Source organism: Neoarius graeffei, chromosome 3, assembly GCF_027579695.1.
Source record: "Neoarius graeffei isolate fNeoGra1 chromosome 3, fNeoGra1.pri, whole genome shotgun sequence".
NCBI lineage: Eukaryota > Metazoa > Chordata > Actinopteri > Siluriformes > Ariidae > Neoarius > Neoarius graeffei.
Genome location: NC_083571.1, coordinates 4,430,079 through 4,457,517, shown reverse-complemented (window position 1 = coordinate 4,457,517; position 27,439 = coordinate 4,430,079). Strand labels below are relative to the sequence as shown.

General features: G+C 45.9%; 1 protein-coding gene and 1 non-coding gene across 3 annotated transcripts; one reads left to right on the top strand and one right to left on the bottom strand.

Moving 5' to 3' along the window:
* Positions 1-91: 91 nt before the first annotated feature.
* On the bottom strand, positions 92-27,439 carry ubr7 (ubiquitin protein ligase E3 component n-recognin 7). Of its 2 annotated transcripts, none has more exons than XM_060916288.1 (11): positions 27,226-27,439; positions 21,530-21,663; positions 21,388-21,448; positions 21,221-21,316; positions 20,766-20,819; positions 19,450-19,555; positions 19,239-19,348; positions 18,929-19,105; positions 9,904-10,075; positions 6,824-6,885; positions 92-588 (listed from the first exon to the last, which is right to left on the bottom strand). In XM_060916288.1, exons 1-11 carry the CDS (start codon positions 27,379-27,381, stop codon positions 496-498), a joined length of 1,221 nt encoding a protein of 406 aa, XP_060772271.1. In that variant the 5' UTR covers positions 27,382-27,439; the 3' UTR covers positions 92-495. The 2 variants fall into 2 exon arrangements, with proteins under 2 accessions (XP_060772271.1, XP_060772272.1); XM_060916289.1 differs by having other exon boundaries at positions 18,929-19,102; positions 27,226-27,436.
* Positions 23,113-23,279, top strand: LOC132883930 (U1 spliceosomal RNA). Its single transcript, XR_009654428.1, has one exon. It is a non-coding gene; the product is annotated as a U1 spliceosomal RNA (small nuclear RNA).

Sequence of the window (27,439 nt, the reverse complement as noted above, 5' to 3'; positions counted from 1 at the left end):
GGATGATGACGACTGGGAACCCTGGTTGCTATGGTAACAGGTTTGGATATAAATGTGGTTCTGATCTCAGAGGGAAGCAGCGACTCTCAAATTCAAAGTATTAATACGTTTAATTTCTCAAAGATACATTTACAAAGTAACACAAGGTCTAAAGTACAGATAAAACAGTGATTAATAAAAGCAAGACGGTTATATGAACTGGCAAAAAACAAACAGGAGCGGCCATTCGGGACATGATTCTAATTAATCAATCATGAAGCAGGAAACAAAAAAAAAAATCTAAAAAGGTGTGAACAGAGGTTAGCCCAGGAGATTAGCGTGGTTTCGGTCCTGTAGTACGTCCACGTCATTTATTAATGAATCTTTGGGAAGAACCTCACCAGACTGCTGATCTCAAAACCAACTCCATGGCTTCTCGATTCATGGCTGCATATTTATTTATTACAAAAGGAGCATGACTGTGGTGGAGGGCAAGGGCTGGAGTTGAATGAGGACTCAGCTGCAGTAGTACTGACCGGCGTCGGCTCTCCGTCTCTTACGGCTCTGCTGCTGTTCGAAGAAGTGACGGATGTCTTCTGGGGTCACCACCTGGTGGAAAAGACTAGTTAAGTTTCTCAAAAACGCAGCAACTGGGAGAACCCAAGATGTCTCTGCTGATTGGTTGTTTTAAATCCCAACCATCACAGCGAAGGAAAACTTTCGAAGTGATCTGACCGAGGACGCTCAAACTTGTGGTGCTGATGAGTTTTCGACAACAGCAGTGCAGGTTTATAGTGTATATTATTAGCACACTCGCTCTAATTACCTCATACATTATTGTCTCTATAGCAACAGCTCATTTACAGGGACGCTTTCTGAAAAAATTTAATTGTGGTGTTACAGGAAAATGATTAGAGTGAGGTTTAGGCAACTAAACATTTGATTATAAATTGCATGCCTATGAATATGTACAGTGGTGCTTGAAAGTTTGTGAACCCTTTAGAATTTTCTGCATAAATATGACTTAAATCATCAGATTTTCGCACAAGTCCTGAAAGTAGATAAAGAGAACCCAGTTAAACAAATGAGACAAAAAATATTATACTTGGTCATTTATTTATTGAGGAAAATGACGCAATATTACATATCTGTGAGTGGCAAAAGTATGTGAACCTTTGCTTTCAGTATCTGGTGTGACCCCCTTGTGCAGCAATAACTGCAACTAGACGTTTGCGGTAACTGCTGATCAGTCCTGCACACCGGCTTGGAGGAATTTTAGCCCGTTCCTCCGTACAGAACAGCTTCAACTCTGGGATGTTGGTGGGTTTCCTCACATGAACTGCTCACTTCAGGTCCTCCACAACATTTCCATTGGATTAAGGTCAGGACTTTGACTTGGCCATTCCAAAACATTCACTTTATTCTTCTTTAACCATTCTTTGGTAGAACGACTTGTGTGCTTAGGGTCGTTGTCTTGCTGCATGACCCACCTTCTCTTGAGATTCAGTTCATGGACAGATGTCCTGACATTTTCCTTTAGAATTCGCTGGTATAATTCAGAATTCATTGTTCCATCAATGATGGCAAGCCGTCCTGGCCCAGATGCAGCAAAACAGGCCCAAACCATGATACTACCACCACCATGTTTCACAGATGGGATAAGGTTCTTATGCTGGAATGCAGTGTTTTCCTTTCTCCAAACATAACACTCCTCATTTAAACCAAAAAGTTCTATTTTGGTCTCATCCGTCCACAAAACATTTTTCCAATAGCCTTCTGGCTTGTCCACGTGATCTTTAGCAAACTGCAGATGAGCAGCAATGTTCTTTTTGGAGAGCAGTGGCTTTCTCCTTGCAACCCTGCCATGCACACCATTGTTGTTCAGTGTTCTCCTCATGGTGGACTCATGAACATTAGCCAATGTGAGAGATGCCTTCAGTTGCTTAGAAGTTACCCTGGGGTCCTTTGTGACCTCGCCAACTATTACACGCCTTGCTCTTGGAGTGATCTTTGTTGGTCGACCACTCCTGGGGAGGGTAACAATGGTCTTGAATTTCCTCCATTTGTACACAATCTGTCTGACTGTGGATTGGTGGAGTCCAAACTCTTTAGAGATGGTTTTGTAACCTTTTCCAGCCTGATGAGCATCAACAACGCTTTTTCTGAGGTCCTCAGAAATCTCCTTTGTTTGTGCCATGATACACTTCCACAAACATGTGTTGTGAAGATCAGACTTTGATAGATCCCTGTTCTTTAAATAAAACAGGGTGCCCACTCACACCTGATTGAAAACACCTGACTCTAATTTCACCTTCAAATTAACTGCTAATCCTACAGGTTCACATACTTTTGCCACTCACAGATATGTAATATTGGATCATTTTCCTCAATAAATAAATGACCAAGCAGTGGTCGAAATACTTTTTTCCAGTGTTCTGCAATTTGGAAATATTTTCTGCAAATACACAAGCCTCCATACTACACCCTTCTCAACCTAATAATACCTATATTTACAGTGAGAGTAAAAAGTATTTGATCCCTTGCTGATTTTGTTGGTTTGCCCACTAATAAAGACATGGTCATTCTATACTTTTAATGGTAGATGTATTCTAACATGGAGAGAAAATATCAAAAAGAAAATCCAGAAAATAACTTTAAAGAATATATTTTAATTGATTTGTATTTCACTGAGGGAAATAAGTATTTGATCCCTCTAGCCAAAAGCACTTAATACTTGGTGGCAAAGCCTTTGTTTGCAAGCACAGCGGACAGACATTTGTTGTAGTTAACCACAAGGTTAGCGCACACATCAGGGGGAATTTTGGCCCACTCTTCTTTGCAGATCCTCTCTAAATCATTAAGGTTGGTGGGCTGTTGCTTGGCAACTCAGACCTTCAGCTCCCTCCATAGATTTTCGATTGGATTGAGGTCCGGAGACTGGCTGGGCCACTCCATGACCTTAATGTGGTTCTTCTTGAGCCACGCCTTTGCTGCATGCTTCGGGTCGTTGTCATGTTGGAAGACCCGACCACGGCCCATTTTCAACTTCCTGGCGGAGGGGAGGAGGTTGTCCCTCAGGACTGCCCGGTACATGGCTCCATCCATCTTCCCACTGATGCGGTGAAGTAGCCCTGTGCCCTTGGCAGAGAAACACCCCCAAAACATAATGCTTCCACCTCCATGCTTGACGGTGGGCACAGTGTTCCTGGGGTCATAGGCAGCATTTTTCTTCCTCCACACATGACGAGTAGAGTTTAGGCCAAATAGTTCAATTTTGGTCTCGTCTGTCCACAGAACCTTCTCCCAATCACTTTGTACATCTTTGAGGTGATCATTGGCATACTTTAGCAGAGATGCCTACCCCAAATTTTGAATTTCAGTATTCTTGAAAACATTTTTCAGTATTTTGGAATGACTTTCAGTAACATTATGTGCATTTCCATTATAAAGAGGTGTATATACCAATATGTTTAACATTTAAATTATTAAAAAGAACTGTTTTGTGTGAATTGAATAAACAAAACGCGAGCAGCCATCTCAACTGAATTTCCACTCAACAAATTTCCAGAACATACAATATATCACATTTTTATAAATACAATAGTGTTCCCTGTTTGCAGACATTACGGTTGACGACCAGTCATTGGTATTGAATGTAACTCCTCAAAAGTATTATATTATATTGCCTGGCAAAATGTTCTACCTGTTTACAGATTCTAATAAAATTTTAAAAAATTTCTTATTTCATGCCAAAGAGAGTCCGACATTGTTATCTTAATGTCCCAATATATAAATGCTTCAGAAGAGACATTGAATAAAATGGCATTTATAATTGTATTTAAAACAGTGGAATGATCAATTTTTTGCCACAATCCCAACAGCACTAATCATAAAATTCTGTTTTTGATCATACTACATGTACATTTGTACTTGCAACACTGAAAAGACTTTGAATTAAAGAAGTCCAGCCAGTGTTTGATATTTCAGTGAATAAAAATCAGACATGTAAAAAGAAACTGAATAAGTTTAACTCACATTTCATGGCACTAATTGGCAAGTTCAACTCCAAGCACAAGTCAACCATCACCGCTTCAGCACGTGTCACGTTCCGTGTCTTTTCATCCACAGATTTCGTAAAAAACTGCTGGATACCCCCAGATTTACTTTCCGCCTGACTCGCCGTTTCAGCATACTCCATATGTTTTTTTTGTAGTTGACATGCCGCCTGCAGTCATCGCGACCACCATGAGTGATGTTAATGTCAGTTCTACACAGTTTGCAGTGCACGTATTGAAAACAGCGCGAACAAATGTGCGGAATCTGCCCATGTCTCACACAGCATGTGCGGTTGTCGTAAAAATAAATAGCCGTGAATCGCGCATGGATTGAAAAAGTCGCTTGGACATTTAAAAACAACTCACTGGAATTTAAGACTTTATAATAATTCCGTACAGAATAACACTGTTTGCCGTAACATCGTATTTATGTAACTTTTCCGTACAAAATACGGCCAATCCGTACTAGTAGGCATCTCTGCTTTAGGCGGGCCTCCACATGTGCCTTCTTAAGCAGGGGTACCTTTCGGGCACTGCAGGATTTTAATCCATTGCGGCGCAAAGTGTTGCCAGTTGTTTTCCTGGTGACTGTGGTCCCAGCTGCCTTGAGGTCATTCACTAACTCCCGCTGTGTGGTTGCAGGCCGATTTCTCACAGTTCTCATGATCACTGCCACCCCACGAGGTGAAATCTTCTGTGGAGCACCAGACCGAGGTCTACTGATGGCCATGTTATACTTCTTAAATTTTCTCACAATTGCACCAACGGTTGTTACTTTAATCCCCAGCATCTTGCTAATGTTTTTGTAGCCCATTCCAGATTTGTGCAGGTCAACAATCCTGTCTCTGAGGTCCTGAGAGAGTTCTTTGGTCTTACCCATGTTGGAGAGTTTGGAATCTGTCTGAACAGGTGTCTTCAGTTCAGGTAACTGGTTGATTGGGAGTGTCTAACTGGTCTGTGAAAGCCAGAACTCCTAATGCATACTAGGGGATCAAATACTTATTTCCCTCAATGAAATACAAATCAATTAATATATATTCTTTAAAGTTATTTTCTGGATTTTCTTTTTGTCTCCATGTTAGAATACATCTACCATTAAAAGTATAGAATGATCATGACTTTATTAGTGGGCAAACCAACAAAATCAGCAAGGGATCAAATACTTTTTATGGCCCTTTTCCACTACCCTTTATCAGCTTGCTTCAGCCCGACACGGCTCGCGTTTCGACTACCAAAAACCAGCACGACTCAGCTCGCTTCAGCCCTGCTTAGCCCCTAAAACTCGCACCGTTTTGGAGTGGGGCTGAAGCGAGCCAAAGCGAGCCGAGTGAGGCTGGGGGCATGAGCAGACACTCCCCTGTGCACTGATTGGTGAGGAGGAGTGTCCTCACATGCCCACACACGCCCCGCGAGCACGCTGGGATCTGTAAACACCGCAAACCCGGAAGGAGAATAATTATGAATTACGAGAATTTCTGAAGCCTTATGCGCCTCGCCTCATCTATACGCTCTTGCCAGTATCTGTCCGCGTTGTTGGTGACAACAAGCCACAGCACCAAGACCAGCAACACTAACGACTCCATGTCCTCCATGTTTATTGTTTACTCTCCGGGTCGTGAGACTACCGCTTAAAAGCTCACTGATGTCACTGTTTGCGCTGCTTAACGACATCACCTGACGTCCACCCACTTTCGCTAACTCCACCCAATGTGTCCACCCACTTCCAGCCAGCACGGTTCAGCGCGGTTGTAGTCGAAATGCAACTCCAACAGCCCCACTCAGCTCGACACGGCTCAGCCCGACTCAGCCGCGTTTGTAGTGGAAAAGCGGCATTACTCTCACTGTACATCATATCTAGCTTTACAACTCATAGCATTACTGTAATTCTTTATTCTCTCACTCTAAAAATAAACGTGTTAACATGGCCATGATCTTTCCTGGCTCAATTGGATAGAACAAGCTGAGAATCTTTACAACCTAAATCTAAATTAAACACATTACCTTGTCACAATCTTCACTGAAAGTTTTCTCTGTTTCTGAGTCAGCGGCGGCACGCCCATGATCTTCGTGGAAAGTTCCCTCTACGGTATTTCTGGGTCACCATGATCGTGATGTACCCGCCACAGCAATCCAACTATAGCAGCGACCGTCTTCATTTTTATCACCCTCACAGACACGCGATCTGTCGCTGTTGTTGCTGGAGTCACGCTGGCTGCCGGTTTTGCCGAGATACGACAAAATCGTCCTTGTTTTCTTGGCAGCCGAGGTAGTTGTCGGGTCCTCCCGGCGGGTATTAAAAGTGACGAAATCTTACATCAGAAAATGGCAACTGCCCTTATTTGGTTGTCGGCGGTATTACGTAAATATTGCTCAACTTAGACCTGGAAAACGCCGTCAGGTTCACGCGGTGCAGGTTTCAGTTTATTTACAGCGCCGCGAGTTTGCTAAATTGAGAACCATTGAATCCCGAGCCTGATTTTTTCATTCTGCAAAATGCAGACGGGTATTTCGAACACTGCCAAGTATGATGTTTTTGTCTCATTTGTTGAACTGGTTCTCTTTATCTACTTTTAGGACTTGTGTGAAAATCTGATGTTTTTGTCATACTTATGCAGAAAATTCTAAAGGGTTCACAAACTTTCAAGCACCACTGTAACTATTACGCAAATTAAAGTGGCCGTTTTCACTGCGTCGGCTACAGACAACAGATGAAGCGGCGTGAGGTCCGAGTTTACAGTTTTAAGTCCGTCCTCATCGGAAGAGTGTGAGTGAGGAGTAAAGGAGCGTACCTTTCCCTCTGCTGCGAATCTCTGTAAGTAATCCTTCAGCTCCGTCTTCATGTCGTTATACTCTACAGGGGACACACACACACACACACACACAACCAGTTCCACCTTTAGTACACACCATCTCCCCTGTCAGAGTAAGCCCCTCCCACCCGGACAGCACTGCCTGTTTTGCGCTCGTGATTAAGAACTTGTTTCAAGAACATTAGATCTAACTATAATTGGATAAAATTGATCACAAAATCAACCCGTCACTCTGTGTTTAACACACAGCACGGTTTTCCCCAAAGTGTTTTAGTGTGTCGGGCCCGATACGCTTAGATTTATACCGATACGTTAAATTTCCTCCCCACAAGTAACGAGATGCACAGGAGAGCAGATAACACATCCGTTTACAGACTGACTGATGTTTGTGTCGATTCTGTCACAGTAATCTGTTGGCTACGTCAAGATCACGTGTTCAAACCGTCCAATAAAAACATCGAAAGAAAACGTCAGACATCCCGGAAGTTTCCGATTCATTATAAGCGATCTCATTGGCTGCCGATGTCGTCCCGCACCAGACGGACAAAGCCGAGTGATTTTAATAAGCGAGGAGACTCGCTGGACAAATGAATCCTCATCAGCATGGCTGGCAGCGAGACGGACTGTGAGAGCGCTGCCCAACACTGGGCCAAAAGCCGAGGAGGATTCATCTGCTTTACAGGAGCAGAACACTGAATCCATTAGTTCGGGTTTGCAGAAAGATTATGCGCTTATAAACTCTCACCAAGTGAAGCTGTCCAAATGTGTCAAATACAGCATCGTTTCAAATAATCATCATCAGCAGTTTTGGCAGTGTGACGTCACTGGGACCCATTTAACAGAAGGCGGCTCCGGATTATTCTTTTGTTAAAGACTCACAGTGACGTCACACTGCCGAATACGCTCATCGTTATTATTATTATTCACAATTATGCTGCATTTGACAAATTCCCTTCATGAAATGTGTTAAGTGCATAATCTTTCTGCAAACTTAAAGGCGTCACGCAGTGGTGATAAAAGTCGCATTATTCTGCACCGAGATTCGAAATAAATTGACCGTCGATTTTTCAAAAGCTTCCCGTGGTTGTAATCGGTCCTTATTTGGTCATGCCCATCACTTGAAATGTCCCGCGTTCGCAGCGCCCCCTCTCGGTCAATGGAACAGCTGCGTGACGTCATACCAGTAACCACTCGGTGCAGTCGCAACGGCGGACACACCAGAAAATAGGAGCGATGCTGAGGAAATTAGCTTTGATTTTACCGATACAGAAGAAGAAAATGGCCCACAAGTAGAGATTTTGACAGCTGAATGTCCTGGTGGTATCCAGCCTTACAGATTTGAACCCGAGCGCTCATCTTCAGAAGAAAATGAGGACAGTTCTGACGACGAGAATGAAGAAGACCGGCGACTTGAAGGCTTGTTTTGGTTGGTTTCTCTGACTAAATCACTACTTGTGTGTATTTTTAAAGACCGTTTTCACTTGAATTAGAATGCTGTGTGATTAATCTATGATTATGTGTAATACTGATAGCTGTAGGGGGTGAAAGTATAGCTAGAAAGATTGAATTCTAGCAACTTGACAGCTTGCAATCTCGCGAAATGCAGTGGGCCTTCTGATACAGTAGACCCCTTGATATTCCAGTTTTCATCATTTTCCTTTTATTGCGGTTGATTTTAACTTGATATTCAGTATGTTATCGGCTGGGAGTATTGAGCTTTGTATTGTATTGTTTAGTAAACGTACAATCGTCAGTAATAAGTGATAATTATTAGTTAAAGGCAGCTCTGTGGCATAAATCACTGTAAAATTTGGACACAAGTCCAAATTTGGCCTTTTGGTTTCTATCCTATAGATCTATTTTGCTCTCCCATGATGATCTTAGACCTATTAAAAGCGACATGGGGTGTTGTTACAGCCAAACACAATACACCGATTAGGCATTTTGTATCGCAGAATATTAATACATCATTTCATAGTGTTTTGAGTGTTCAAAACTATCCACAAACTGAATAAATCCGCAATGTAAACGCACGCTATAGAGAAAACATGGCGACAGGCCAGCATCACCCAAGGGAGGTTACTGGTATGACGTCACACATAAGTTGACCTAGTTAACGGCTGGCTGCCTAAATTTGGCTGTGCGCGTCAACTTTAAATGCTTGCAGCGGGCGCATCGTGACACTGAGATCGCGGGGCTTGAATAACCCACCAAACCTGACATTTTGACATATGATATAGCCTGATTGCTGAAATTACCGCACGACGCCTTTAAACTGTAGAAATTAAATTTTCTTTCCCTTTAAATGTGTTTTAATCTTAATCTAGTCCATTTAATAAAGTGCCAAAATTTAAGCTTTATAATATGCAGCTGCCTTACTTTTCTTTTCAGTGCATCTTACTTCTACATATATTACGGTAACTGCATCGGAAACATTCTAAACCATTACAGTTATAGTAAGACAGCAACTTATTTTAAGGTGGCAGGTCTTCGGTTCAGACCCCTTTGTGATCAACAGGAGGTCGTGATGATCGAGTCTCTTCATTGGGTTGCATAAGACGGAGCAAACCACTGGTCATATTTTCATGCACATTTTTGTTACAACACGACTCGATCAGAGATAATTAAGGGATCTCTGTAGATTTTCAGTCGATCGTAGACCTCAGTAATCGATAACAAAACAGTTTAACTTGCTGTTGAAGTTCAAGGTGAAATTTCAAATGTGTTTACATTAATACTATTGAGGTCAGAAATCACTGAAACACTGGGAAAATCGATCCTATAATCATCATGGATCTAAAACCTCTCAGAGACCCTGAAAATCAGAGACCCTGAAAATCAGAGACCCTGAAAATGCGCCTGAGAGCATCGATTTTCAAAGAATTTTCCAGGGGAGCCACGCCCCCGCACCCCCCAGTTTCACTTCACGCCTTTGGCGCTCAATTGTCTGTGTTTTATCATGCCAGAATTTAGGGCTTTAATCTTTTTCTGGGGAAAACACTGCACAGCATTACTTACAGGTTAGCTATGACTTTATTTGCGTGTGTGTGTGTGTGTACCGTGAATGATCTCGAGCTGCTGAACACGGTTCAGGTTGTTGAGTGCAGACATGAGCGGGTCTCGAGCCTCGCCCCCGTTCGCCTGCTCCGTGGTTTTTCCCTTGTTCTCGTAGGCGAGCACCGTGTCCGTCTCGTCCAACAGGAAGGACACTCCGCCCTCTGCAAACACACTCTGTAACCACACACACACACGCCTTGTAGCGTCAGAGATTTAAATACTTTGGTCAGTTACGGTCTCATTTCTGTATAACACACTGTTGCTATGGGCCGCGTCATTCGCAGAATGTTTTGTGTCAAATTACTGATTTCTTTCGGAAGTAGTGTGTAATAAGCGGGATAAACTGTGTGTACAGTGAGACGCTCGGTATACATTTTCCCCTTATACATATATTAAAAAGGTTAAATAAAACCCCGATTCCAAAAAAGTTGGGACAAAGTATAAATTGTAAATAAAAACGGAATGCAATGATGTGGAAGTTTCAAAATTCCGTATTTTATTCAGAATAGAACATAGATGACATATCAAATGTTTAAACTGAGAAAATGTATCATTTAAAGAGAAAAATTAGGTGATTTTAAATTTCATGACAACAACACATCTCAAAAAAGTTGGGACAAGGCCATGTTTCCCACTGTGAGACATCCCCTTTTCTCTTTACAACAGTCTGTAAACGTCTGGGGACTGAGGAGACAAGTTGCTCAAGTTTAGGGATAGGAATGTTAACCCATTCTTGTCTAATGTAGGATTCTAGTTGCTCAACTGTCTTAGGTCTTTTTTGTCGTATCTTCCGTTTTATGATGCGCCAAATGTTTTCTATGGGTGAAAGATCTGGACTGCAGGCTGGCCAGTTCAGTACCCGGACCCTTCTTCTACGCAGCCATGATGCTGTAATTGATGCAGTATGTGGTTTGGCATTGTCATGTTGGAAAATGCAAGGTCTTCCCTGAAAGAGACGTCGTCTGGATGGGAGCATATGTTGCTCTAGAACCTGGATATACCTTTCAGCATTGATGGTGTCTTTCCAGATGTGTAAGCTGCCCATGCCACACGCACTAATGCGACCCCATACCATCAGAGATGCAGGCTTCTGAACTGAGCGCTGATAACAACTCGGGTCGTCCTTCTCCTCTTTAGTCCGAATGACACGGCGTCCCTGATTTCCATAAAGAACTTCAAATTTTGATTCGTCTGACCACAGAACAGTTTTCCACTTTGCCACAGTCCATTTTAAATGAGCCTTGGCCCAGAGAAGACGTCTGCGCTTCTGGATCATGTTTAGATACGGCTTCTTCTTTGAACTATAGAGTTTTAGTTGGCAACGGCGGATGGCATGGTGAATTGTGTTCACAGATAATGTTCTCTGGAAATATTCCTGAGCCCATTTTGTGATTTCCAATACAGAAGCATGCCTGTATGTGATGCAGTGCCGTCTAAGGGCCCGAAGATCACGGGCACCCAGTATGGTTTTCCGGCCTTGACCCTTACGCACAGAGATTCTTCCAGATTCTCTGAATCTTTTGATGATATTATGCACTGTAGATGATGATATGTTCAAACTCTTTGCAATTTTACACTGTCGAACTCCTTTCTGATATTGCTCCACTATTTGTCGGTGCAGAATTAGGGGGATTGGTGATCCTCTTCCCATCTTTACTTCTGAGAGCCACTGCCACTCCAAGATGCTCTTTTTATACCCAGTCATGTTAATGACCTATTGCCAATTGACCTAATGAGTTGCAATTTGGTCCTCCAGCTGTTCCTTTTTTGTACCTTTAACTTTTCCAGCCTCTTATTGCCCCTGTCCCAACTTTTTTGAGATGTGTTGCTGTCATGAAATTTCAAAATGTCTCACTTTCGACATTTGATATGTTGTCTATGTTCTATTGTGAATACAATATCAGTTTTTGAGATTTGTAAATTACTGCATTCTGTTTTTATTTACAATTTGTACTTTGTCCCAACTTTTTTGGAATCGGGGTTGTAAATAAAGGTGCCAGGTATAAACTGATGACTAACTTGCAACATACTTTCTAAAAGCAATACATTTTTCATACAGAACAACATTTTTACAAAATATTTACAGTCAAACGGCCGGGCTTCCGCACCATCAGTTGTACTCAAGGTGGCGCGCTGTGAACACTGTCACTGCGTTGTGTTGATACGATTTCTTTTTTACTTTTTGCATTAAATTAACCCTCATTATTATGGAATCAATTTTGTGCCAAAATATTCATACAATACTTTTGAAATATCAAACAAAAACGACAAATCAAAAAACAAAAAAAAGTCAATTTTTTTAGACTGGCAAACAAATTATTCGTGTAATCGTGCAAAATATCAGTCTATTACTCTTCAGAAACCTTTTATTTTTGTTCCGCATCTTTCTCAGTTTTGTTTGACGTAATTTATTTTGGTTGCGATTCCAGCTTTCTCGTTTGCGCTCCCTGACTTTTTGCTGCAGTTTTGGCACAAACTTCCCGTGTGGGCGGGCTGTCCAGGAATGCATCCCCATTGGCTAACTTGTGTTTGACTGACAGCTCCGCTCAGCCATTCCCTACTCGGATTCTGGCGGACTGTTTGACGAGTGAGCGATCCATTGACGGTAAACAAGGATCGAGTGGACTTCAGTGGCGATTATGATATTGAATTTACACTTTGTTGAATTAATTCATTATCATAGTCGCCACTGAAGTCCACTCCATCCTTGTTTACCGTCAATGGATCGCTCACTCGTCAAACAGTCCGCCAGAATCCGAGTAGGGAATGGCTGAGCGGAGCTGTCAGTCAAACACAAGTTAGCCAATGGGGATGCATTCCTGGACAGCCCGCCCACACGGGAAGTTTGTGCCAAAACTGCAGCAAAAAGTCAGGGAGCGCAAACGAGAAAGCTGGAATCGCAACCAAAATAAATTACGTCAAACAAAACTGAGAAAGACGCGGAACAAAAATAAAAGGTTTCTGAAGAGTAATAGACTGATATTTTGCACGATTACACGAATAATTTGTTTGCCAGTCTAAAAAAATTGACTTGTTTTTGTTTGATATTTCAAAAGTATTGTATGAACATTTTGGCACAAATTTGATTCCATAAATTATGGCTCCCAAGAAAGTGAAGTGTTGGTGATGGTGCTGTTAAAAAGCCTAAACAACAAGTTCAATTTATATCGCGCCTTTCACAAACCCAAGGACGCTTTCCACAGGAGTTACCAAAAAAAAAAAAAAAAACACACACTAGGAAGAGTAGTGTGAGGTAAAGAGAAGTTTTCAAGTGAGCGTTGAAGGAAGAGAGAGTGGAAGAGTCACGAAGCGATTGTGGTAACGAGTTCCAAAGTTTAGGAGCAGCAACACTGAAAGATCTGCCACCCATAGATGCCAGTTTAAACCGTGGGACAGTCAGAAGTCCACAGACAGAAGATCTGAGGGAGCGGGAGGGACGAAACCATGAAGAGCTTTATAGGTTAAAAGCAAGATTTTGTATTTGATCCAAAAAATAACTGGCAAACAATGCAGTTGCTGTAAAACAGGAGTGATGCGAGCAGTGCGCTTGGGGAGTGTGAGGACTTGAGCTGCTGAGTTTTGGATGGACTGCAGGCGATGTGGCAGGGAGACCGTAAAAGAGAGAACAAGACAAGAAAAAATAAACGCATTGACCATTTTGGCATCAGTTTCCAAGAGAACAGGGCGGAGACGTGCAATATTGCGGAGGTGAAAGAAAGCATTCTTAGTCATTAGTTTAAGATGGGGTTCAAACGTAAGGGTGGAGTCAAAGAGAACTCCAAGGTTTTTTATAACTTGGGAAGGACTAATAGACACACCATCAACATCAATAGTAAAACTGGAGAAGTTCAGAACCCGTCTTTTGGCACCTACTAACGCTACGTTCACACTGCAAGGCTTAAGGCTCAATTCCGATTTTTTTGTGAGGTCGTTCACATTAACAAATATATGCGACTTGTATGTGATCCTCAGTATGAACGAAAAGCGACCTAAAAGTGTTCCGCATGCGCATTGCAGGATACGACGACGTCACACGCAGTGAGCATGGCCAGTGTTTACGGAAGTAAAACCGCCCGGTTGCGGTATGACCCATCCAATCTAGCTTGAATAGCTGCATCCCCCCAAATGGAAATCAGCTCCCTAACCTCTGCGTCCTTCCATTGAGAAGATTCAGAACCTTCACAGCCCGAAGCGTCCCTCGCATTGATGTCATGCGCAGGGGCGCAGATACGTTTTTTGAACTGGGGGGGACAAAGCTGCCAGCAAACCAACCCCAACCCCGATATGCCTGTCAAACTTGTTGTTAGTAACCATAGCAACCAAGCTCAAGCTCGCAACCTGTGCAGTCTGCGCAGCTCAACCAACTGAATATCAGTCTTTGTTTTATGCGAGTTGTTGCAACTATGTATACACTGCTGTGCACCTCAATAAACCGAATGGTAATTAGTCTTTTGATTTTTCCGTGAGGTTTGCCTTATGCAAAGAAAGACAGCATAGACGTTTTTTCCTCCCTATAAGTGGGGGGGACCGAACGAGGTGAATTTAAATCTGGGTGGGACGAGTCCCACCCTCTATCTGCGCCTGTGATTATGCGCCATGTTGTTGTAATTTTTTTTGAGAGACCCGCCGCCTACTTCAGCGCAGAATAGTGACGTTTGTGGCTTGTTGATGACGTGTAAGTCGGATGAATGCGACCTGGCGGTTCAGACTGAAGTCGCATATGAAAAGAGCGGATAGGAATCGCCCCTCCTTGAACTGCCACCTTATTGTGGTGGAGGGGTTTGTGTGCTTGAATGATCCTAGGAGCTATGTTGTCGGGGGCATTATGCCCCTGTCAGGGTTTCCCAAGGCAGACAGGTCCTAGGTGACAGGCCAGACTAAGAGCAGTTCACCAAAACCCCTATGGAGAAAAATCCGAGGACCGTGACGTCGCCCGGGATGACGCAGCCGGGGCCCCACCCTGGAGCCAGGCCCGGGGTTGGGGCTCGTATGCGAGCGCTTGGTGGCCGGGCCTTTGCCCATGGGGCCCGGCCGGGCTCAGCCCGAAGAGGTGACGTGGGCCCGACCTCCTGTGGGTTCACCACCCACAGAGGTAGCAGTAGGGGACTGGTGCAATGTGGATTGGGTGGCAGTCGAAGGCAGGGGCCTCGACGACCTGATCCCCGGACACAGCGGCTGGCTGTTGGGACATGGAATGTCACTTCGCTGGGGGGGAAAGAGCCTGAGCTTGTGCGGGAGGTTGAGAGGTACCGGCTAGAGATAGTCGGGCTCACCTCCACGCACAGCTTGGGCTCTGGAACCCAGCTCCTCGAGAGGGGCTGGACTCTCCACTTCTCTGGAGTCGCCCGTGGTGAGCGGCGGCGGGCTGGTGTGGGCTTGCTTATAGCTCCCCAGCTCAGCCGCCATGTGTTGGAGTTTACCCCAGTGAACGAGAGGGTCGCCTCGCTGCGCCTTCGGATTGGGGAGAGGGCTCTTGCTGTTGTTTGTGCCTATGGCCCAAATAGCAGTATAGAGTATCCGGCCTTCTTGGAGTCCCTGGGAGAGGTACTGAGGAGTGCTCAGACTGGGGACTCCATTGTGTTACTGGGGGACTTCAATGCTCACGTGGGAGATGACAGTGACACCTGGAGGGGCGTGGTTGGAAGGAACGGCCTCCCCGATCTGAACCCGAGTGGTGTTTTGTTATTGGACTTCTGTGCTAGTCACGGTTTGTCCATAACGAACACCATGTTCGAGCATAGGGGTGTCCATAAGTGCACGTGGCACCAGGACACCTTAGGTCGGAGGTCAATGACAGACTTTGTAGTCGTTTCATCTGATCTCCGGCCCTATGTCTTGGACACTCGGGTGAAGAGAGGGGCTGAGCTGTCAACTGATCACCACCTGGTGGTGAGTTGGATCCGCTGGCGGAGGAGGAAGCTGGACAGACCTGGCAGGCCCAAACGTATGGTGAGGGTCTGCTGGGAACGTCTGGCCGAGCACTCTGTCGGGGAGGTCTTTAACTCCCACCTCCGGGAGAGCTTTTCCCAGCTTCCGAGGGAGGCGGGGGACATTGAGTCTGAGTGGACCATGTTCTCTACCTCCATTGTGGACGCAGCTGTTCGGAGCTGTGGCCGCAAGGTCTCCGGTGCCTGTCGTGGCGGCAATCCCCGAACCCGGTGGTGGACACCAGAAGTAAGGGATGCCGTCAAGCTGAAGAAGGAGTCCTATCGGGCCATGTTAACCTCCAGGACTCCCGAGGCAGCTGACGGGTATCGGCAGGCCAGGCGTGCTGCAGCTCGGGCAGTTGCGGAAGCAAAAACTCGGAACTGGGAGGAGTTCGGGGAGGCCATGGAGAAGGACTATCGGTCGGCCTCGAAGAAATTCTGGCAAACCGTCCGGCGCCTCAGGAGGGGGAAGCAGTACTCTGCCAACACTGTTTACAGTGCGGGTGGGGAGCTGTTGACCTCGACTGGGGACATTGTCGGGCGGTGGAAGGAATACTTTGAGGATCTCCTCAATCCCACCGTCATGTCTTCCACTGAGGAGACTGAGGCTGATGACTCAGAGGTGGACTCGTCCATTACCCAAGCCGAAGTCACTGAGGTGGTTTGCAAGCTCCTCGGTGGCAAGGCACCGGGGGTGGATGAGATCCGCCCTGAGTATCTCAAGTCTCTGGATGTTGTGGGGCTGTCTTGGTTGACACGCCTCTGCAACATCGCGTGGCGGTCAGGGACAGTGCCTCTGGAGTGGCAGACTGGGGTGGTGGTCCCTCTTTTTAAGAAAGGGGACCGGAGAGTGTGCCCCAATTATAGGAGAATCACACTTCTCAGCCTCCCAGGGAAGGTTTACTCCAGGGTACTGGAGAGGAGAATTCGACCAATAGTCGAACCTCGGATCCAGGAGGAACAATGCGGTTTTCGTCCTGGTCGTGGAACACTGGACCAGCTCTATACCCTTCATAGGGTGCTCGAGGGTTCATGGGAGTTTGCCCAACCAGTCCACATGTGCTTTGTGGATCTGGAGAAGGCATTCGACCGTGTCCCCCGTAGTATTCTGTGGGGGGTGCTTCGGGAGTATGGGGTTCGGGGCTCTTTGCTAAGGGCTGTCCGGTCCCTGTACGAACGGAGCAGGAGTCTGGTTCGCATTGCCGGCAGTAAGTCAGACCTGTTCCCAGTGCATGTTGGACTCCGGCAGGGCTGCCCTTTGTCACCGGTTCTGTTCATAATTTTTATGGACAGAATTTCTAGGCGCAGCCAGGGGCCAGAAGGAATCCTGTTTGGGAACCACAGGATTTCATCTCTGCTTTTTGCGGATGATGTTGTCCTGTTGGCTTCTTCAAACCAGGACCTTCAGCATGCACTGGGGCGGTTTGCAGTCGAGTGTGAAGCGGCTGGGATGAGAATCAGCACCTCCAAGTCCGAGGCCATGGTTCTCGACCGGAAAAGGGTGGCTTGCCCTCTCCAGGTTGGTGGAGAAGTTCTGCCTCAAGTGGAGGAGTTTAAGTATCTCGGGATCTTGTTCACGAGTGAGGGAAGGATGGAGCGTGAGATCGACAGGCGGATCGGTGCAGCCTCCGCAGTGATGCGGTCGCTTTACCGGTCCGTTGTGGTGAAGAAGGAGCTGAGCCAAAAGGCGAAGCTCTCAATTTACCGGTCGATCTACGTTCCGACTCTCACCTATGGTCATGAGCTTTGGGTAATGACCGAAAGGACAAGATCGCGGATACAAGCGGCCGAAATGAGTTTCCTTCGCAGGGTGGCTGGGCGCTCCCTTAGAGATAGGGTGAGAAGCACAGTCACTCGGGAGGAGCTCGGAGTAGAGCCGCTGCTGCTCCACATCGAGAGGAATCAGCTGAGGTGGCTCGGGCATCTTTTTCGGATGCCTCCTGGACGCCTCCCTGGGGAGGTGTTCCAGGCATGTCCCCCCGGGAGGAGGCCCCGGGGAAGACCCAGGACACGCTGGAGGGACTATGTCTCTCGGCTGGCCTGGGAACGCCTCGGTGTTCTTCCCGAGGAGCTGGCCGAGGTGTCTGGGGAAAGGGAAGTTTGGGCTTCCCTGCTTAGACTGCTGCCTCCGCGACCCGGTCCCGGATAAAGCGGAAGAAGACGAGACGAGACGAGACGGATAGGAATCGGAATTAGGACCACATATCCAAACGGCCTGGGTCGGATTTGAAAAAATCGGATCTGTGTCGTTCATATTGTCAATAAAAGATCGGATACAGGTCACATATGGGCGAAAAGATCGGATTTGAGTCACTTCAGCCTGCAGTGTGAACGTAGCCTAATAGAACCTCCGTTTTGCTAGCATTAAGTTTAAGGCGGTTCTTATGCAGCCATTGCTGCAAGTCCTCAGCAGCTGGACAGAGGCTATGGAAGGGGTGATAGTGATGTAGATTTGAATGTCATCAGCATAACAATGAAAGTTAAGGCCATGGTTACGAATAGTCTGGCCTATAGGAGAAACATATAATATAAAAAGAAGGGGACCAAGGACAGAACCCTGAGGCACACCTTGAGCAGCAGTGGATGATTTATGGAAGAAGGAAATAATACTTAAACATGAACGTGGTGTTCGTGTTTCTGATCTCGCCAAGCAGCTATCAACCACAAAAGTAAAGTGGACTGTACAGTTATGTTTTATTTTAGTATTACTGTATTTTTCTATAATTAAGGTTCTTTAATTCCTTTCTGTATTTTTTCCACACAAACCCATAAAAAGTTACTAAAAAAAACTGTTTCTGGGCCCGGTGAACGGATTAATTGGATTTACATTAATTTCAATGGGAAAAATTAATTTGGTTCGTGAACGGAGTCAAAGAACGAATTAAGTTCGTAACCCGAGGTACCACTGTACTAACATAATTAAACACAGCTTGGGATCAATACAGGTATATTTTCATGATTTTTTTTTAAGTGACGTTTGTATTGTGACAAAGAACTAACATCCTACAACTTCCTGTTTTATTCCTAAAGTGAGCAAAAAAAACACCTATCAAGGCCGATGTACAGAAGTGTGTGTGTGTGTGGTGGGGGGTGTCTGTACCTTACAGTGTGGACAGGAACAGAGTTTATTGCGCCATGCTGCGGGCCAGAACACCGCTCCCTGCTGAACCCGGCTCTTCCCCGACGACTTCATCTCCTCAAACCTGCAGCCTGAACCTTCAGCCTCCAGCTCCTGCAGCTTCCTCTTGCAGCCGGCCGTCCCGTTCACCTCCGCCTGCTCAGAATAAACCCAACACACACTTTAAAGCTGGAACATTTTTCACAGAGGAATAGAATGAACACTCCACCGCCACCCAGTGGTCAGCCCTGAGACCCCTCCCCCCCCCGAGCATCACTACACACTGTGGTACCTTCTCATTCAGCGAGCTCTTCACTTCTGTTTTATTCCCCTCTTCATCGTGCTCCACCTCCACTCTCACACTGCCCTCTTCTTCTTTACACACTCTCACTGTCGGAGGCACTGAGCAAAGCAAACCGAACCACACCACACGCAGTTTAGTAAAATAAAGTGTGAATGATGAATCCCGAGAGCGCTTTAACTCATCCAGAGTCGGTCTGTACCTGCCAGGTGAGCAGCGTAGATCCACAGGAACACACACTGATTCATACACGACTCACAGATCATCTCCTGAAGCTCCACACACTCCGGGACCACACAGCCCAAGTGCTGAGAGAGAGACAGACAGGGAGAGAAGGAGAGAGATATACACAGAGAGAGTAAGATAAAGAGAGATAGACAGACGAGAGAATAAGAGAGATATAGACAGAGAGAGCAAGATAAAGAGAGATAGAAAGACAGACGAGAGAATGAGAGAGATATAGACAGAGAGAGCAAGATAAAGAGAGATAGAAAGACAGACGAGAGAATGAGAGAGATATAGACAGAGAGAGCAAGATAAAGAGAGATAGAAAGACAGACAGAGAGAATGAGATATAGACAGAGAGCAAGATAAAGAGAGAGAGAATGAGAGAGATATATAGACAGAGAGATATAAACAAAGAGCAAGATAAAGAGAGATAGAAAGACAGACGAAGAGAATGAGATATAGACAGAGAGCAAGATAAAGAGAGATAGAAAGACAGAGAGAGATATATAGAGAGATATAGACAGAGAGATAGAAAGACACAGAGAGAATGAGACAGAAAGACAGATGGAGAGAATGAGAGAGATAGACAGAGAGCAAGATAAAGAGAGATAGAAAGACAGACAGAGAGAATGACAGAGAGAATGAGATATAGACAGAGAGCAAGATAAAGAGAGATAGAAAGACAGATGGAGAGAATGAGAGAGATATAGACAGAGAGCAAGATAGAGATAGAAAGACAGATGGAGAGAGAGATATAGACAGATAGAGCAAGATAAAGAGATAGAAAGACAGAGAGAGAATGAGAGAGATATATAGACAGAGAATGAGAGAGATAGACAAAGAGCAAGATAAAGGGAGATAGAAAGACAGACGAGAGAATGAGAGAGATATAGACAGAGAGAGAGAATGAGAGAGATATATAGACAGAGCAAGATAAAGAGAGATAGAAAGAGAGACGGAGAGAATGAGAGAGATATAGACAGAGCAAGATAAAGAGAGATAGAAAGACAGACAGAGAGAATGAGAGATATATAGACAGAGAGAGCAAGATAGAGAGATATAGACAAAGAGCAAGATAAAGAGAGATAGAAAGACAGACGGAGAGAATGAGAGAGATAGAAAGAGACAGAGAGAGAGATATAGACAGACAGAGCAAGATAAAGCGATAGAAAGACAGACGGAGAGAATGAGAGATACTGACTGACAGACAGCTCTAATACTCTGTGGTATGTAAATGTGTATGAGATCATTAGATATTTTGTGTAAACACACATTGGAGTAAAAACTCACCCGGCCGTGCAGCCAGTCCTCACACACCACACACTGGATCATCTCATCCGCAACCTGACACACACACACACACACACGTGCAGTCAAAACAAAGTTTTCAGAACAGTAAACACCAGAACTCAGGTTTTATACCGCCGGGTTTGTCCCTGAGCTCATATCACTCCGTACCGAGTCGGCGCGGCGCTGTAGCGTAAGACCATACAGGGACACGCTACCGCACACTCACCACTCGCCTCGAGGGGAAAGAAGCAGGTTTGGAACCGAAAGGTTGCTGGTTCGATTCCCTGCAGGGAGGGAATGAATCCTCCATCTATATCAATGGTGCCCTCGAGCGTGTGTGTGTGTGTGTGTGTGCGCTGTTCCAGATGGGTTTAAACGCAGAGCTTATTTAGTAATAAAGTCTAAAAACCCCAGAGCTGGTGATGTAATGAGTGTCAGTCTGTCCTGTCGGTTACCTCGTCCTCTGGGTCGGGGTACGGTCTCTCACACGTGCAGTACAGCCCGAAGAAATTGTGACTGTATTTATTCCCGCAGTTCGTCTTCTCTTTGTCCTGAGAGAGACAGCAACACACGATCACACTCGCATCACATCAGACACATTACATCAACAACGAGCACTCACCGGGAACAGCCTGCACTCCGTCTCTCCAAACTTCTCATTCCCACAGTCACACCGGAAATTCCTGTGGAGGGGAAAAACATCTGGGGTGAGCGAGTGTGTGTGAGAGAGAGAGAGAGATTCGACCCCTCAGGGTCATACTCACCTCTTGGTGTAGAGCTCAAACAGTTCATGGCCTTCATGACACTTGTATGAACAGGCGAGACAGATTCCTGCTGGTTCTCCTCCCTTCGGCGTGCAGGTGTTACACGCGTACAGAGCTTGACGCTTCACATACCCCTATAACACCATGACAACAATATTACATCCCATAATATTCCATCACCCCCCCCCAGTCAGAGCCTGACGCTCCACATACCCCTATAACACCATGACATCATCAATGCATCCCATAATATTCCATCACCCCCCCCCAGTCAGAGCCTGACACTCCACATACCCCTATAATACCATGACATCATCAATGCATCCCATAATATTCCATCACCCCCCCAGTCAGAGCCTGACGCTCCACATACCCCTATAACACCATGACATCAATGCATCCCATAATATTCCATCATCCCCCAGTGTTCCAGCTCATGAGTGTCCAGAAGAAATAAAAAACAGCACTTTTATAAAAGCATTAATTTGACTCCTCTCCGTGCTCTCAGTCATGAGAAACCTGACGGAGCGCCTACATTACCCATAATGCACCGCGTTACACACAGCACAGGATTTACGCTTTTGTATTAAAACGTGAACCTTTTCCCCTCAGTGAGGAATTTAAGTTTTAAGAAAATTTAACGTGTTGTTCCACTAGGGGGCGAGATAGAGCAACAACCTCAAGGTTGGAAACTCGGCCACTGATAAACCTGTTAATGACATCACTCTTCATGAGGACGTGATGCTGTAACCATAGCGATGGAGGAGCTGATGAACATCAATCAGCCCGAACAATAATCCAGCATTTTTCTCGCTGAATACTTGTCGATGAAAAATCAGTCACATGGTCACCAGTCGTGTGACGTACGGTGAACATTCTCTGAGCTTTGCGAGCTGTTTTTTGGCGAGTCTCCGCCTTGTGAGTGGCCAAACACGTGACAAAACAATTCTTTGGAATTTGGTGGCGATATTTTCATCGGCAAACTAAGCGGTGAATCCTCGCAGATGGGTTTTGGAACGCGTCCTGAAGCTCAGGGAAACATCGCCAAGCATCTTGAGATGTATTGGTCTTGAATCCCTGATGCGACGCAGCGGTGAGGCGGAGCCTGACCGTCACCGAGGTTTGTAATCGGTTGGGTGAGGAGTTTATAAATATTCGTCAATGTTTGGCACCGGTTAGATGACGCATTTGTGATCATCGCTGATGTCGTGTATTGTTGAATTCGATTGAGCGAAGCATCGGAGATCATTCTCCTACCAGGACACCGATGCGTACAAAACCCTCTGAGGAAAAACGCCACCAAACACCTTGGGGACTGTAATCCAAGACCTGCTCTTTTCTTTTCTCCTTTGGATCCTAAACTCGGATCCTCACTGCAGTTCTGCACCATCTCTTTAAACATCATCCGTCTTTCTTTTACACGCATCACTCCATACATTCTAGTTGTAGTTTCAGACCCCGTGTTTACTGTAAACTCGTGTTGTTCTTCAGATCGGAGGATTGAGGATCAACGCTCTGATGACGGTCTTTACACGCAGCACTCCGATTGTTCCTGCTGTACTTCATTTATTTCCGTCCTGTCCACAATCTGGCAGGAGCAACCACCATGATCAAGAAGGTGGTTTGCCCTGAGTGACGCCCAGCCATTGCACTCAGGCTGTGCTGACCTTTGTGAATTCCTCAAATGCAAGAATCTCAACTGCATCATTTCTGGTGTGGGGGAGGGGGACTACGTTCACGCTCTCCCCTTTCACGTAATTTGGGCAGCACGGTGGTGTAGTGGTTAGCACTGTCGCCTCACAGCAAGAAGGTTCTGGGTTCAAACCCAGCGGCCGCTGAGGGCCTTTCTGCGTGGGTTTCCTCCGGGTGCTCCGGTTTCCCCTAAAGACATGCAGGTTAGGTTAATATGGGGTGGCCTTGGGCTGAGGTACGCTTGAGCAAGGCCCCGAACTCCCAACTGCTGCCCACTGCTCTGTGTGTGTGTGTTCACTGCTTCAGATGGGTTAAATGCAGAGGAAATTTCACAAGTGAGTGATGAATAAAGTTGTGCTTTCTTTCTTCAATCTGTACGTCGTCTCTCCAAGAAACCTTATTTCACCTCACTGTATACAGCTGCGATGATGGGGAAACCATGGCCTAAAGGTTAAAGAAGCAACTTTAGAGCCAAAAAGGTTGCTGGTTCGATTCCCTGGACCAGCAGGAATGGCTGAAATGCCCTTAAACAAGGCATCTACGATATCTCATGGTAAAGATAAAATCATCAGAAATCAACACCGAGCCAAACGTAAATCATCCCACAATGTACAGAACTTGGGCTGTGGTTTCTACCAGTAGACCCTGAGGTTCTCCGAACCCCACTGACAGAACCAGTGCTCAGGTGGGGCATCATGTGGGGGCAGTAAAAGCAGTGCACTGTGGGATTTGAGGCTGGGACAACATGACAATAATACAGGTGCTGGTCATATAATTAGAATATCATGAAAAAGTTGATTTATTTCAGTAATTCCATTCAAAAAGTGAAACTTGTATATTATATTCATTCATTACACACAGACTGATATATTTCAAGTGTTTATTTCTTTTAATTTTGATGATTATAACTGACAACTAATGAAAACCCCAAATTCAGTATCTCAGAAAATTAGAATGTTACTTAAGACCAATACAAAAAGGATTTTTAGAAATGTTGGCCAACTGAAAAGTATGAGCATGTACAGCACTCAATACTTAGTTGGGGCTCCTTTTGCCAGAATGACTGCAGCAATGCGGCGTGGCATGGAGCCGATCAGTCTATGGCACTGCTCAGGTGTTATGAGAGCCCAGGTTGCTCTGATAGTGGCCTTCAGCTCTTCTGCATTGTTGGGTCTGGCGTATCGCATCTTCCTCTTCACAATACCCCAGAGATTTTCTATGGGGTTACGGTCAGGCGAGTTTGCTGGCCAATTAAGAACAGGGATACCGTGGTCCTTAAACCAGGTACTGGTAGCTTTGGCACTGTGTGCAGGTGCCAAGTCCTGTTGGAAAATGAAATCTGCATCTCCATAAAGCTGGTCAGCAGCAGGAAGCATGAAGTGCTCTAAAACTTCCTGGTAGATGGCTGCGTTGACCTTGGACCTCAGAAAACAGTGGACCAGCACCGGCAGATGACATGGCACCGCAAACCATCATCGACTGTGGAAACTTTACACTGGACCTCAAGCAACGTGGATTCTGTGCCTCTCCTCTCTTCCTCCAGACTCTGGGACCTTGATTTCCAAAGGAAATGCAAAATTTACTTTCATCAGAGAACATAACCTTGGACCACTCAGCAGCAGTCCAGTCCTTTTTGTCTTTAGCCCAGGCGAGACGCTTCTGATGCTGTCTCTTGTTCAAGATTGGCTTGACACAAGGAATGCGACAGCTGAAACCCGTGTCTTGCATGCGTCTGTGCGCGGTGGTTCCTGAAGCACTGACTCCAGCTGCAGTCCACTCTTTGTGAATCTCCCCCACGTTTTTGAACGGGTTTTGTTTCACGATCCTCTCCAGGGTGCGCTTATCCCTATTGCTTGTACACTTTTTTTCTACCACATCTTTTCCTTCCCTTCGCCTCTCTATTAATGTGCTTGGACACGGAGCTCTGTGAACAGCCAGCCTCTTTAGCAATGGCCTTTTGTGTCTTGCCCTCCTTGTGCAAGGTGTCAATGGTCGTCTTTTGGACAACTGTCGAGTCAGCAGTCTTCCCCATGATCGTGTCGCCTACAGAACTCGACTGAGAGACCGTTTAAAAGGCCTTTGCAGGGGTTTTGAGTTAATTAGCTGATTAGCGTGTGGCACCAGGTGTCTTCAATATTCAACCTTTTCACAATATTCTAATTTTCTGAGATACTGAATTTGGGGTTTTCATTAGTTGTCAGTTATAATCATCAAAATTAAAAGAAATAAACATTTGAAATATATCAGTCTGTGTGTAATGAATGAATATAATACACAAGTTTCACTTTTTGAATGGAATTACTGAAATAAATCAACTTTTTCATGATATTCTAATTATATGACCAGCACCTGTATTATTGGATTCCATAGTGGTATGTAGTGCTCTGACTACAGAAAGTCCCTCAGTAGTGCACTGCGTAGTGTACAGGGGGTGAGTTTGGATCCCTCAGTAGTGCACTACGTAGTGTACAGGGGGTGAGTTTGGATCCCTCAGTAGTGCACTGTGTAGTGTACAGGGGGTGAGTTTAGATCCCTCAGTAGTGCACTATGCAGTGTACAGGGGGTGAGTTTAGATCCCTCAGTAGTGCACTACGCAGTGTACAGGGGGTGAGTTTGGATCCCTCAGTAGTGCACTACACAGTGTACAGGGGGTGAGTTTGGATCCCTCAGTAGTGTACTACGCAGTGTACAGGGGGTGAGTTTAGATCCCTCAGTAGTGCACTATGCAGTGTACAGGGGGTGAGTTTAGATCCCTCAGTAGTGCACTACGCAGTGTACAGGGGGGTGAGTTTGGGTCTCTCAGTAGTGCACTGTGTAGTGTACAGGGGGTGAGTTTGGATCCCTCAGTAGTGCACTGTGTAGTGTACAGGGAGTGAGTTTGGATCCCTCAGTAGTGCACTGTGTAGTGTACAGGGGGTGAGTTTAGATCCCTCAGTAGTGCACCATGCAGTGTACAGGGGGTGAGTTTGGATCCCTCAGTAGTGCACTGTGCAGTGTACAGGGGGTGAGTTTGGATCCCTCAGTAGTGCACTGTGTAGTGTACAGGGGGTGAGTTTGGATCCCTCAGTAGTGCACTGTGTAGTGTACAGGGGGTGAGTTTAGATCCCTCAGTAGTGCACTATGCAGTGTACAGGGGGTGAGTTTAGATCCCTCAGTAGTGCACTACGCAGTGTACAGGGGGTGAGTTTGGATCCCTCAGTAGTGCACTACACAGTGTACAGGGGGTGAGTTTGGATCCCTCAGTAGTGCACTACACAGTGTACAGGGGGTGAGTTTGGATCCCTCAGTAGTGTACTACGCAGTGTACAGGGGGTGAGTTTAGATCCCTCAGTAGTGCACTATGCAGTGTACAGGGGGTGAGTTTAGATCCCTCAGTAGTGCACTACGCAGTGTACAGGGGGGTGAGTTTGGGTCTCTCAGTAGTGCACTGTGTAGTGTACAGGGGGTGAGTTTGGATCCCTCAGTAGTGCACTGTGTAGTGTACAGGGAGTGAGTTTGGATCCCTCAGTAGTGCACTGTGTAGTGTACAGGGGGTGAGTTTAGATCCCTCAGTAGTGCACCGTGCAGTGTACAGGGGGTGAGTTTAGATCCCTCAGTAGTGCACTACGCAGTGTACAGGGGGGTGAGTTTGGGTCTCTCAGTAGTGCACTGTGTAGTGTACAGGGGGTGAGTTTGGATCCCTCAGTAGTGCACTGTGTAGTGTACAGGGAGTGAGTTTGGATCCCTCAGTAGTGTACTACGCAGTGTACAGGGGGTGAGTTTAGATCCCTCAGTAGTGCACCGTGCAGTGTACAGGGGGTGAGTTTGGATCCCTCAGTAGTGCACTGTGTAGTGTACAGGGGGTGAGTCTGGATCATGGCGGCTCGTTTATGTGAAGAGAGCAGTATTGAGCAGTAGTGAGCAGAGTGAGGAGGGGAAGTGTTTGGTGGAGGGGAAGTGTTTGGTGTTTGGATCAGCTGTGTGTTTGTGTTGTTGTTGATGAGGACTGAGTGCGCGCGCCTCACCTCTGGGTATGAGCACTTCTCCGAGTCGCTGCCTCCGAGCACCGCCGAGGCCTCCTGCTCCAGCTCCTCATCCTCCTCCAGAACATCCACCAGGGACACCGTGGCCTCCTCTCCTTCCACCTCTCGCTCTCCTTCTCTCTCTCCTTCCGCCGCCATGCTGCTGCTAACCTGCTAACTAACACACACACACACACACACACACCCCGCTGAGCTC

Excerpts from the sequence above, each read along its gene's own strand:
- ubr7 (XM_060916288.1), bottom strand. The coding sequence starts at position 27,381 with ATGGCGGCGGAAGGAGAGAGAGAAGGAGAGCGAGAGGTGGAAGGAGAG. Across the intron at positions 21,664-27,225 it reads AGAAGTGCTCATACCCAGAG|GGGTATGTGAAGCGTCAAGC; the intron begins GTGAGGCGCGCG and ends ATGGTGTTATAG. Across the intron at positions 6,886-9,903 it reads GCAGCTCGAGATCATTCACG|AGTATAACGACATGAAGACG; the intron begins GTACACACACAC and ends TGTCCCCTGTAG.